Source organism: Lytechinus variegatus, chromosome 2 (assembly GCF_018143015.1).
Source record: "Lytechinus variegatus isolate NC3 chromosome 2, Lvar_3.0, whole genome shotgun sequence".
Lineage (NCBI taxonomy): Eukaryota > Metazoa > Echinodermata > Echinoidea > Temnopleuroida > Toxopneustidae > Lytechinus > Lytechinus variegatus.
Window position 1 is genome coordinate 65,812,380 of NC_054741.1, and position 13,743 is coordinate 65,826,122.

Below are 13,743 nucleotides of genomic sequence, written 5' to 3' on the forward strand. Positions count from 1 at the left end.
AAATATATGTATCTCAATTCAAATGTCGCCCATTTTGTTTTTATTTATTTATGTTTTTATTTATCTATTTTAGGGGGTATTAATCAAATTCTTAAGGGTGCGATTGGAAGAATATCCCAATTTTCATGTACAGCTTTCGGACATGTGGTAACCATTCTTATAAGAAAACCTATATAAGGGAAGTGACGAGCAGCAAAATCTTATGTAACAGATCTGATTGCACCCTGTACTTGTATTGGCAGATCCCCTTCCTCCGAAGTGCGGAGAAAAAAAAACAGTTGGTTGGAATCAGAATCATTTCAGAATCAGTCACGAAAAAATGATGATCAAAATTCCTATTTCTTTGGAAAAGATTGTAATGTTAAAACACTTTTAGATTATACCGGTATCTATGCCAACCTTTGCGATTGAAATTCACTGTTATGTCCTTGTAAAAGAGTCCATGGGTTGAATGTAAACCATCATTTCTGTGTTCTGAATTGTTTTGGTAATGAATTTTCATAACATTTCAAACTGATAAATATCTTTAAAGTTTGCCTTCGGATTAGCATGCGGTTACTGGTACCATTGGTATTAATACTGCTTATTTTAAGCAAGCATGATGGTTTAATCCTCTTTTTATTTGATAAAACGTTAACTAAACTATGTAGTATAAATATGTTTAACAAACTCATACAAAAGCTCCAAAGCATCATTCTTGTGAGAACTATAGGACGATAGGATCTCCAAGATGAAGACTTTAATTCTTCTAGCGCTGGTTGCTGTGGCTTCTGCAGTACGTTATGACGGGTGAGTGTTGGTAAACATTATACAGGTAGAAATGTATAAACAAATACACTCTTAAAAACGTTGGGCAACATACTGCCCACACAACAATTGGTTAAAGCTTAATCCCATTCTGGGTATAGTTATAAACCCATAATGTGTGTTTTGGGTGAAAACTGCGCAGTATTGGTTGAAAACTATCCAGGGCTGGATATTTTTTTAACCAATTGTTGTGTGGACAGTATGTTGCCCAACATTTTAAGAGTATACAAGTATATCATACACTGTAAACGCGCTTTTTAAAATGTTAAGCACGTTGTTAAAGCCCATCACTCTAACAGCTATTGTTAAAAACTGTTAAACAACTGTTTAAACAACTGTATAACTTTTTAAATTGTTTAAAAAGTTTTTACAATTACAAAAAAGTTTAAACAACTTGTTGTTAGAGTGACAGGCTTACACAATGTGTGCTATTTTTTTTTTACTGCGTATGGGCGTTTTTGCCGATAGACCTTTGTCAAAAAACTTAAAGTATGCTCAGTTTCCCCCAATTTTTTTTTAAATCTTGTCATATTTATCTAAATTTTCTTCAGATACCAGGCACTTCGAGTTGAGCCAGTGAATGAACTTCAGCTGGACTTTCTCAATACATTAAAGAATGAACTGGAGGGAAAGGTAGGCAAGCACTCCCACCAATCAACATGTCACTTTGGTATAATGGAAATAAGTAACAGAAAACTGTTGTTCAAAAATAACAAGTGCTTTACAATGGTTGGTTCATTTATCATATACAGGCAAACCAGGTGTGCTAAATGTGGGAAGGGTGACACTATGAATTGCTAAAACACACTCCAAGAAAAAATATGTTAAACTTTGATTCTCTGATATCATTATGTATGGTGCCGACTAATAATACACCAGAAGCACCTTAAAGAAACAAGAGCACCTTTAAACTTGCAACTTCGATATTTTTTTAGATCAGTGTTTCATTTGAACACCCTTACTGGTGTATATTTTGACTGCTTTACTGAAAGGCACGAATTTTAACCTATTTTTCTTAGGGTCCTTAGGGGTGCAAAATCTATTGAAAAAAAAAAAACACGTGATCAACGGGCGGGTTCTTTCTGCAAATTTTCCTCCGTTTTAATGTTGCTAAAGTGAAAACCATGCCTAATAAATCTATTAATCATAGTTGATCAATTCAAAACTTAATGCACCTGCAAATTCCCTCAAATCTGTTGCAGGTTTTACATTTTCATGCTGAATAACTTAAAAGCTTCACACAAAGTCATATAGGTGAGCTTATCTTAATCGTAGGCGCTGTCTACATCACACTTCCCGCTCATGATGACGGTCTGTGTTCACATTTTATGTTCATTGTTGATTTCTGTACAAAGAAAGAAATTAGTTTTGCATTTATTTTCCTGGATGAAAGCTGTAACTGTATATGTGTTTATTTCTGTATTACTATGTTATCATGTATCATGATCTCCAAAATAATTTCAAATAAACAAACCAATACACAATGGATATAACTATTTCATTGCTTTATACACACTCATTCAAACACACACAAGCACCTCAGCACAATTTACACAATGTTATCTGAAGTCTGGTGCAACTTGATTATACACTCTTTTTGGGCAACATACTGTCCATACAACAATTGATTAAAACTTTAACCAATCCTGGGTCGTTTTAAACCAATAATATGTGCTTTGAGTTAAAATACTCAGTATTGGTTGAAAACTACCAAGCGTTGGATAATTTTGTTTAACCAATTGTTGTGTGGACAGTATGTTGCCGAACATATACCCTAACTTTTGGTAGGCAATGTAATGTAAATCTCCACATCTAGACGAACAAATTTTCATCACATTTTTCACTCAAAGCAACATTCTTGGAGTGGTAAATACAATAGTTGTGTAAAATATAAACAATTTTTGTTTGCACTTATTACTAACCATAATCTTTTCCCAGAATTAGACCGAGTTCGGAATACTGGCACTAACGCTTACTTGAAATTGCTACATAGATGACATCAACGGAAGCATTCTTCTGTCATTTCCTTTTATCCATTCATTCATTAATTCATTAACCTTGATGTCCATTTATAGCCGAAGTAATACATATATTTATAATATTGCAATTTTAATTAAAAAAGGAACGTGTAGAGGTAATGCATCGATTTCCTCTGTATTCCCCTAGATATCATTTTGGTCTCAACCCCGAACCACCAAGCGACCAACCGACATCCTTGTTCAACCTCGCTTCCAGGATGATATCAAGGAACTGTTGGATGCTAAACAGATCAAATATTCTGTCATGATCGACGATGTCCAGTCCGTCATCGACTCCCAGGTCCGCACCGAAGACGATGTCAAGATTGCCGCCGATTTCGACTACAGTGTGTACCACACATACGATGAGGTAACGTCTTAAGTCTACTTCAAGAAAATCAGGATGATTTATACATCGACGAGCGTATAGGCCTTTACCTAAAACAAACTTTGAAAGGAAGACATAATAAGCATGATTACTTTGTTCGATAATATTAATATTAGATCTTATTTACGATCACATGTTAATCCAATATTAGTGACATTTTCTTCATTTGAAAATGTTACATTAACATGTAAACTATTAGATGCTAAGCATGTTAATATTCATTTATTTTCCATCTGCAGAGCAGAATGTATAAGTCAATATCTTTCTAGAACACATTTTGATAACAATCATGCTATTTCAGCATTTGGTAACTTTTCCAGATTCTTATTGTAAATCGTTTGATGGTGGATATCTATGAATTGTGCCATGTCACTGGGAAAATATAATGCGCGGTCATCAACATGTCAGATCTTAAGTATTTGACTACTGATTTACTTTCATGTAAGAACCCTAACACATAGAATGTCAGGTCCACGTGGCAAATTCGTCATCACTATAATTATGTATAGGCCTCTGTATCATATTCCACATTCATGAGAAACATTTTATTACATTTATAGATTACTCGATTTCAATTTTATGTGTTTTTTTTCTTTACAATTTTCATTACTAGATCCAAGCTTGGGTATTTGAGATTACTGCTGCTCACAGCGCCATTGCTCAACAATTCCAGATCGCTACTTCGACTGAAGGTCGCGCCATCAATGCCGTAAAGGTTGGAAATTACAATGTATATCTTTCTAGTAAAAAGATAGTGATCAAGATGATGTAAAGAATGATAACTAATACAATAAAAAGGAGTTATCATTTTCTTTTGCCTAACCGATATATATGAGTCAATAATCATCTGTATCCTCTTCTGTCCACCTTTCCAGTTCTAGGCCCATCTCCTCTCCTCGTTCTTTTCCTACTCTTTCAGTTTCACTCCTTCAAACCCTCTACACACCTATTTATTGTATTTCCCGTTCTGTCGTTTTGTAATATGCCGACTCTCCTTTTTTGTATTTTACCTTTTTTTTAAATATATACACGTAAATTAGTTACGTGCTATATATTTCTGGTTACACTTCGTAATTCCGAAACACGTAAATTGCCTATACCTCAATGTTCATTAATCCGAAAACGTAAAAGGGTTCGTTAATCCGAACATTTGTGGCGTTATTCCGAAGGTTCGATAATCCGAAAACGAAATAAGGTTCGATGTTCCGAAAGTTCGTTAGTCCGAAAACGAAATAAGATTCGCTGTTCCGAAGGTTCGTTAATCCGAAAACGAAATAAGGTTCGTTAATCATTTCGTTTTCGGACTAACGAACCTCATTTCTTTTTCGGATTAAAGAACCTTCGGAATTACGAATCTCACTTTGTTTTTGGACTAACGAACCTTCGGAATTACGAACCTCACTTCATTTTCGGACTAACGAACCTTCGGAATTAAAACCTTCGGAAATACGAACCTTCGGAATAAAGAACCTTCGGAATAACGAATGTATGCGTATATTTCTTGATGTTGTAGATGCGTTTTTCTCATTCCATTGAGTGGCTTATACCGTATCAAAATAACATTTAATTAAGCAGTGAAATACAATCATAATTGTTTTACCTTTCTAATATACAACATTTTCACTTTTATAGATCAGTACTGGAGGTATTGGTACCAAGAAGGCAGTCTACTGGCAGGGAGGTATCCATGCTCGTGAGTGGGTGTCACCTGCAACCGTCATGTTCATCACTAAATCTGTAAGCACTCTATGTACCTTCCCACATGGTGTAATTGTGCACCTTTAGTGGTGCACAATGTAGCTGTCTGAACACTCTGATGCAAAATTTCTAAATTAATGCAATTTAATCGCAATTGGGTTCGGAGTATCCCACCTGCTAAATGTAAATTTGAGCCTTTTAATCTCTAAATATATGAAAATGAAAACGCTAAAATAATTATAGCTTTTCTTATGCAGTCTTCTCAAATACGACAAAATATAGTTGATGAGCTCGTATGACAGTGATATGTAAATTACTGGATGTTGTGTCTTACTTTGATACTTGTACAACATGTAGTTTATGCGCATCGGAATACCAAAATGTCATAAATTTAGTTAAAGTGACCAATCATGTTTAGTGTTAGATTGTGTACTTTTTTCAAACAACTGTTCAGTACCCAGTCATACTTATGAATACCTACTGATCGTATCTTGTTCTTGAAAATAATATCAAATAAAATTAAGGTGCAAAGAATTTTTTAAAATCCTTTCAGTTCGAAAAACCCATCATCGGGGGGGGGGGGGGATAATGGAGAATGACATGCTTCCATTTTGTTATAGTACGCTCTTTGTAACGCGATATTCTATGAAATATTCACCAACACAGCTTCTCGAAAACTATGGTGTGGACAGCGATGTCACTGAGATCCTTGATGCTTTCGACTTTTACATCGTACCATCACTCAACGTCGACGGCTACTCTTATACCTGGACTCGTGTAAGAATAAATTATGAAAATAACAAGAATATGAGATATATTAGATGAAAGTGTGGTAGCTTCTTAATGTAGCCGCCCTAACCCATTTTCTTCACTGAAAAAAGGCCATCATAATCATGTATACATCTTTATCGTTTTCTCCGTTGCAGGTATGATATCGAAGAACAGATAATGGAAGGCTTATGTCTTCACAAGTTCGTAGCATTCTGTTGTTCATTTTCGTAAAATAAATTTACCCTCATCAAGATTCCTTTATGAAGTAGACTAGATGTCAATGTGAAATACGGCAAAAAGTTACAGATCCTCGAATACAATATTTTAAAAGTAGATCTGTGAATAAAACGGCATCTCGTCCACTCTACCTGTGGATCGTCTCGACCCAAGAGGTCAATCACACGCACTGATCAGTGATCACACGTTTACCCCACTCCCGCCCCTACTGCCGCCTGTTCTATTGGAGGTGATGATAAGTAATTGTCTAGTTCTATGAGTAAATGAACAATATAAATATAATGTAGATTTATGGAATTTAACAGTGTTTAAAACATGTTTTCATGACGCTCTAGGACCGTATGTGGAGAAAGACACGATCAGTTAACAGTGGTAGTGCATGCCGAGGAGTAGACCCTAACAGGAACTACGAGTATGAATGGGGAGGTACGTATGTTTTATGAAAAGGTGCCTATTTTTGTAAATATATAGAAAACAATAGCCTTCAATGATCCAAATAATTTACAATGAATATACTCATAATAACTATAGTAAAAGTAGTGTATAATTATATAATTATTAAGTGTTTTGTGTGTACTTGCTTTGACATACACCTTTGTTCTGACGACAGATGGGAGGAAACTAGAGAGAGTGATAGAGAGACAAGGATAGATAAAGAGGGAGATATAGAGAAAGGACCCCTGAAACCTTAATAAAAAAGATTGTACCGTGATCCGTTGTAAACCAAGCGCAATTCGCTTCCCAGTATCACATAACTTGGTCCTGCTTATAATACCGTCTTGATTTCAGGCGAGGGTGCCAGCACCAGTGCCTGCTCAGACACCTACCGTGGCCCAAGCGCCTTCTCTGAGCCAGAGGTTGCTGGAACAACTTCTTTCCTTCTCAACGCCAACCAGGAGTTCGTTTGCTTCATCGACTTCCACAGTTACTCTCAGCTCTGGCTCGCTCCGTGGTCGTTCACCGCCAGGGCCATCCTGCCTATGGACAAGGATGATCATGTAAGAAAAAAAAGAGGCTTAGGCCTGTGCTCTGAATTCCATTTCAACTTTGCTCATAGACTAACTTAGTTCTGATTTCAAAACCGATGTAAGTTACCAGTTGTGGTACCACTGACTACTGTAAAGTGATACTCCTGGATTAATTTGAACGGATAGAGTCAAATCACACTAATAAAACCCTAAAGTACTCATCTAACTCGGACAAGGCATAACAAAGTAATGGCTTTTTAAATTGGACATTATTTCGGTGAAAAAAAGTAAAAAAAAAATTTTTTGACAGAATCTTACAGTTGAGTGAGCACTGTCAATTTTTGTAAAGCTCGCAGAAATCGGTTTGTAGAAATACTCTTTTTCACTCTGTGTCAAGGAAAAAAGGCGAAAACAAACTGACCGTGCCCTGCATTCCTGTGGCATTTTTAAATAAAACAGATACACATTTTGTTACCATCCAATTAACAATTTAACCCTATAGGTAAGCACAATCTTTACTTTTTTGTGCCAGCTGGATCTGACGATATGACTGGATGTAAATAAAAGTTAATTTCAAGACATCTCCAGCATTCTTTCACAAAATATTTATTATTTAAAGTAGGATTACATTTCAAACATCATTTAATACTTGTTTGTCAACACTTATCCCAAGCTTGACAATGATAAACAAAACGAAAATCAAGCCTACGCCATTTCATGTGAATTAAAGCAGATATTATCTCGATGGCCTCGGCGTGTAGGGAGGGGGAGGTGGCGCAATGGCGCTCTATGAATTGTTTTGGGCGAGGAAACAAGTTAAAAGGTGAAAGATATCTTCAAATCAATTTTCCTAGCTAAAGTCCATGTTTTCTTCATGATAAATATCTACCTTTATTTAAATCATTTATCACGAACTTTTCAAAAGTATCCGGTGCTCACGCAAGCGGGAAGAATTTTTTTTTTCATTTGCTTAAAGAGACCTGTACCAATGTTTAAATGTGGAAAAAGATTCATGATATTACAAATATATAATTTTACAGGATAATTTTTTATACGCACTGTATATATCTATATATCTATGTATTAGCTCAAATATAATAAACAAAAAGGGTTATTGGCTGAGAATGGTTAGGAGTTTTGCAACAGGATTAGACAATCACAATTCTCATAAGCTTTTATGAAATTCCTGAAATCAAACAATATCAGCTGTGTCAGAAACTAGACTAGTTTATCATTAAGATATAATCCGGTCGAATAGTTTGCATTAAGAAGTTTGTATACTAATAAGGAAATTGAAACGGTGATCCTGATTGAATTGATGACAATTATCCCAATTCAAAAGTATTCACATTATCATCATCATTAAATCAGTTTTATCATCTTATTTACAGGACGAGGCTGCTGCCAAAGCTGTAAACGCTCTTGCAAGTGTACATGGTACCGATTACATATATGGCCCTTCCGCAAGAACCCTTTGTAAGTATCAAAATTGACAGGGCCCTTTGAACGATTTTTTTAATAGGGGATCTTTAAGAAAAAAAAATTGACAAGCACAATAAAAGGGTTTCCACTCCGAAGTCAAAATGAAGTTGATTTCGCAGCACCCACAGACAAATAAATCTTAAGCACCACCGCTTCCCGGGATGCCATGGGCATGATAATAGGCTGTCACATCAGGGCCCCGTTTTACAAAGAGCTACTATTGATCTAATCAATCATAACTCCATTAGTGTCATAATTTTTTTTCTACAGGGAATTTGCAAACTTTCCTTTGTTGATAAAGGGCTGCACATCAAATTGACAAGAAAACGATACCTTTATGAAAAACATCATACCTAGAATTTTTTTTTAGCAAACATGCATTTTAAATGTGGGCATTAATGGCTTTCCATAGTTAAGATTGATCAGATCAATCGCAACTCCTTGTAAGACGGGGCCCTGAACATTGAATCAGCATGATACCGACTTTCGTAGGTTGTGGAAAGGCATTGTCTTTTTATCCCACTTCTTGATCAAAAATTGCCTATTGGTAACAACGCAAACTGTTCTTCTTAAGAAATCAATACTTGATATTTTGAGTTATGAAAGTATACGAGTGAAATGCTTGGTATAAAGATATTTGCTTGGAGGAGAAAGCGATCGGCCAGTAAGTTGGCATACGCTGGCTGAACCATCCAGGTGAGTTTTTCATGCAGATGATTTTCGAAAGTTGCGAATAACTTGCAAATAATCGCACGATTGGTGCTGGCATTTTCTTGTGTTAAAGATGGCTGTATATATGTGTTGAAGCTGACTTAGCATCTAAGACCAGATCATGTTCCAGCCGTGTGTTAAGTCGTTTATATCTTCGTGAATTTTATATCATTGTCACCATTCTGATCATTATAATATTTGGTTGCAGTGTCGCAATTTGATCCCATTCATAATTTTCATCTATTCCGAAAAACGCAACATGATTTTATTTAAAGGGAAATTACCTTTTAACTAGCATTATGATATAATAGTTGTAGTAGTAGTAGAAGTAGTAGTAGTAGTAGTAGTAGTAGTAGCAGTAGTATAATTAGTAGTCGTAGTAATAGTATAAGAGAAGTCGAAGTGGTAATAATTGATGATAGTGTGGTGGTAAACTAGTAATGGTGATGGTTGTAGGTAGTATAGTTGCAGCAATTATATAGGATTATATCAATATAATATGCTAATGTTTAAATGTGATTATGGAACAGTGTATGCATGTTTAGCCTACAAATTTGCATATCACACACACAACACACTCACAACCAAATAAAGGTTGGCTAACAAGTGAGAGGTCAAAACAATTACAGTTTCATTGTGAAATGAATGAAACTGATCCAAGTGATAGTCAAATGACAGGAGGCCAAAAGTATGACGCTGAACCCCTCCCCTCTTTCCTTATTTGAAACGTGCACAGACGCCGCATCTGGATGCAGCGAAGATTGGGGCTACGTCACTCTTGGAGCAAAGTACTCTTACGTTGTGGAGCTGAGAGATACTGGAAGGTACGGTTTCCTTCTTCCAGCCAACCAGATCATACCAACTGGCGAAGAGACGTATGAAGCTGTAAAGGCTCTATGCAAACACATGGTGGAGGAATACAAGTAGATCATTCAATTGCCGATTGCCTAAACGAACTCGAAACCATGATTTGCAGACTTCCAAGAGATCATGTTTAGGGAAGACTAATCTAAAAGAATGAGAAATATGCATCATCTAAACGTTCTTTGCAAAGCTTTGGGAGATCTATCTCTTGACGATTCTACTCCTGTTGTTTTGTCTACATATACCGCAGTCATAAAACCATTTCATTTGCAAATATATGCATTCGCTGAATATGGATTTGGGACAAGCAACATGTCGACTACGAAACAAAGTATTGTTTTAATATGTTAAATGCACGTTAGATACATAATACAATAATAAGTATAACTGGAAATTACAGTGTCTGTGTCCTTTGTTATCATGTTGCTTATATTACATATATGTACGGGCGTAGCTGCTGTTGGTGCTTCCAACGCTCAGCGTATTCAAATAATTCATCCTGGCCATGCCGGTAGCTACCCATCATCTCGACTCGTTCGGGCAAAATTCTAGACGAAGCTAAAGATGTCCTGAGCTCCGTAACACAAAGGTTTGCGATGATTCGCAAATATGAAAGAACCGCACTGATTGGTCCCTGGTCAGTATTTTAAACCAAATGCGCGTGGAACATTGATATTGATTGGTCAGTTCATTTAGCGATTGATCGCTAATCTTTGTGTTACGGAACCCAGGGCTCCGTAACACAAAGGTTAGCCATTAATCGTTAAATGAAATGGCCTATCAAGATCATCGTTGCATGCGTATTTTGCTCCCTAGACTGATAGGAACCAATCAGAATTATTCTTTCAAATTAGCGATTAATCGCTAATCTTTGTGTTACGGAGCCCTGGAGGGGATTCGATCCCTCGACCCTCTGATTGAAAAAGGACAAACAGAACAACCAGAATATGACGCACCCAAACTTTATTGTAACCTCTGTTCAGGGTTAATTTTGGAGTTAAAAGACATTGCACTGCATTTGACATTCGACAAGGCCATGTACGAGGAAAAACAACTAATATTTAACTCCTGCAATCCTAAAATACAAAATCAAAGATAACATGCATGAAACTTTCAACTCCCTGTACACATTCATAAAATAAAAGGGTTAACCAAATGGTGAAATTGTTATCTACTCATCCATGAGAAAAGAAGAACCTGCAGTTGATTTCTATTTGGCTAAGACAAATATGAAAGAGAATAATATCAACTTTATCGATAGCGAGCTGATACTGAGTCAAAATAAGGGGTAAGACCTATATTGAATAGCTGGGTCTTACAAAATAATGGATTATGACATGGAGATATTGATTTCGTCTTGTCTGCAAACGGCAAAATCATTTAGATGGGGGGGGGGGGGGGGGGGCTAGTGTAAGTAGCCTAAGCCTAATAAGTTTCTTTTAGGTAATAATATCGATGGGTACTTCATGACAACTCCATACGAACAGTTGATTCATTAGATACTAAGTATCGTTTAGTGTTATGTCGTGTCGAATACAACTGACAACTGATTATAGTTATCCTTATTATTTCAATATCCTAATATATCTTTTAAAATGTAGTGATATATTACATCTTGCCTATCTTACCAGATGCCTAGTTGCACATATAGGGCGTCTATCGAACGTCTCCACTCTGACCTTGACGCGTCGGCTGCCACACCTCTGGCTTCCGCCCATGACCTCCATCAACACAGGGTCCTTTCTTTTTCTACAGAAAATGTAGTTATATAATTAAGAACAAGCATAAGACATAAAGAAAGGTTGTGTAAATCTATATTCTGTATATACCCGCGATGTGATTAAAAATAGCGGCAATCTGCGAAGTTTAACTCGCTATGATATCAAGGAATTCCGGTGGCTCTGCCCCTGACCCCAACCGCATAGCACTGCCGTATATGAATATGGAAGGTTTGGGCCATGGCCCCAAAACTTCTACAACCAAGAACAACAAAAATGAGGCAAGAAACACAAAGGAAAAGTGTAGGGTATAATTTTATTTACTGAATATAATGTAAAAAAATATGTCAAAGTTAGATTCTCATGAAAAGGTTAGTTTTTTTTCTCGCTCGCTTCGCTCACTCGGGACTTATATTAAGCAGCTTTTTGACACACGCGCCCCTCGTTTTTTTAAACTCTTCGCGCTACACAAAATTTCATTTTTTGTCAAAAATGTCAAATATTTTGCTCGTTCGCTTCGCTCACTCGCAACTTTTTTTTTTTTAAGATTAATTCTGCCCGCAATATATCTAGCCCTTTCAAAATCGTCGCCTTATTACACTATATGCCTGTTCATACCATTATGACCGGGAAATCCCCCCCCCCCTGGCCACCGACCCTGCTACGCCGCTGCGTAAAAGGTAGGGGGCAGGGGAAAAAGAAAAAACGGGAAAAAGAGAAAATGGAGGGAGAAGTAAAAGTGAAAGAAAACTAAGAAAGAAAATGGAAAACGGAAGGAAAGCGGAAAAGGAACGAAATATCAGAACATGTGACAAAGAACAAACCTATCCGAAATAGCCCTACTAATAAATTAGCATGATTAAGAAAGGAAAATTAATTAAAATATGACAAAATGGCAGAAAAGCGGGAAACGAAGGTAGAATGGAATGAGCTAAAAGCTAAATTGGAAAACAAAGAAAAGGGACTAGAAAAAAAGAAAGATAGAAGACGACCGGGCTGCCGAGAATTGAAAATAAAAAATGGGAAGAAAGATGGACTGCATATTAAAATGTTATAAGCTTCCTCAATTTAATGCAATAACGGTTGCAATCATCAGATCATTACTTTGGCTAAAACTCCAAAGCTTCCAGGGAATTTTCCCCGACCCCACTCAGTAGGGGCTTCATCTGTAACCTTCAAAGGGCTCTATAACCCCTCCCCCTCCCCCGTATGGACCCTTCCTACATTAAAGGGATGGTCCAGGCTGGAGATATATCTCAATAAAAAGAGTAAAATTCACAAAACAAAATGCTGAAAATTTGATCAAAATCGGATAGCTTGTTCTTTTGTATTTTATTATATGAAACTAGGTTTATCAAAAATGTTCTTATTAGAAATAAAACAAATGGATTGACAACTGATTAAGTGCATTATTTATTTATTGTCACAACTTATTTCATCATAATGGAGACAAATCATTTACATATTGAAAGTGACTAGGAGACTAACATCCTTGTTAGAGTCAGACATGCTTTATTATTCAATCTACCTTGACTACAAGAAATATTGATACTTCAAGACATTATCTGTCTCTCCAATACCAGGTATGAATAGGTACAATCTAGATTACTTTTAATATGTTTAACAAAGTACTACAATTTTGTTATCATTGATATTGACTCTTTGCCGTATTTTGAAATCTTTTCTAATTTTGCCTGCGTTTCATATGAAACTGTAATGAATTCGTTGGAATAAGTGCTACCAAAATAAGGGCCAGATAGCACAAGAGAGCATCTAGGACTCCGGCCGCAAGGGCTTTTGCGCTTCGCGCACTTTTTTTCTAAGTATCCTCTTCACCCTGGCCCTTTCAGGTTTATTTGGAGTCTCATCTGGCCCTTCAAAGAAAAAGTTTGAGAACCCCTGGTATAGGCAATATCCACCTGTGAATAGAAATACTGTAATAGAAGTGATACAACTGGACTTAGGTCTGCAGACGTCAACCTGATTAGAATCATAATTCAAAGAAATATTGCGCACGAGACGTCAACATGGGATATCGCGCAACTGAACACTGTTCACAATTATTAATTGAAATTTGTTAG

The 13,743-nt window shown here is 36.4% G+C and overlaps 1 protein-coding gene across 1 annotated transcript; it reads left to right on the top strand.

Annotated features, from left to right (window-relative positions):
* The first annotated feature begins 664 nt into the window (after positions 1–664).
* Positions 665–10,338, top strand: LOC121408692 (carboxypeptidase B-like). Its single transcript, XM_041600238.1, has 10 exons — positions 665–789; positions 1,359–1,440; positions 2,974–3,195; positions 3,827–3,928; positions 4,846–4,950; positions 5,578–5,688; positions 6,255–6,345; positions 6,709–6,917; positions 8,279–8,363; positions 9,817–10,338. Exons 1-10 carry the CDS (start codon positions 731–733, stop codon positions 10,005–10,007), a joined length of 1,257 nt encoding a protein of 418 aa, XP_041456172.1. The 5' UTR covers positions 665–730; the 3' UTR covers positions 10,008–10,338.
* The last annotated feature ends 3,405 nt before the right edge of the window (positions 10,339–13,743 follow it).

Excerpts from the sequence above, each read along its gene's own strand:
- LOC121408692 (XM_041600238.1), top strand. The coding sequence starts at position 731 with ATGAAGACTTTAATTCTTCTAGCGCTGGTTGCTGTGGCTTCTGCAGTA. Across the intron at positions 3,929-4,845 it reads GCGCCATCAATGCCGTAAAG|ATCAGTACTGGAGGTATTGG; the intron begins GTTGGAAATTAC and ends TCACTTTTATAG. Across the intron at positions 4,951-5,577 it reads TCATGTTCATCACTAAATCT|CTTCTCGAAAACTATGGTGT; the intron begins GTAAGCACTCTA and ends TCACCAACACAG.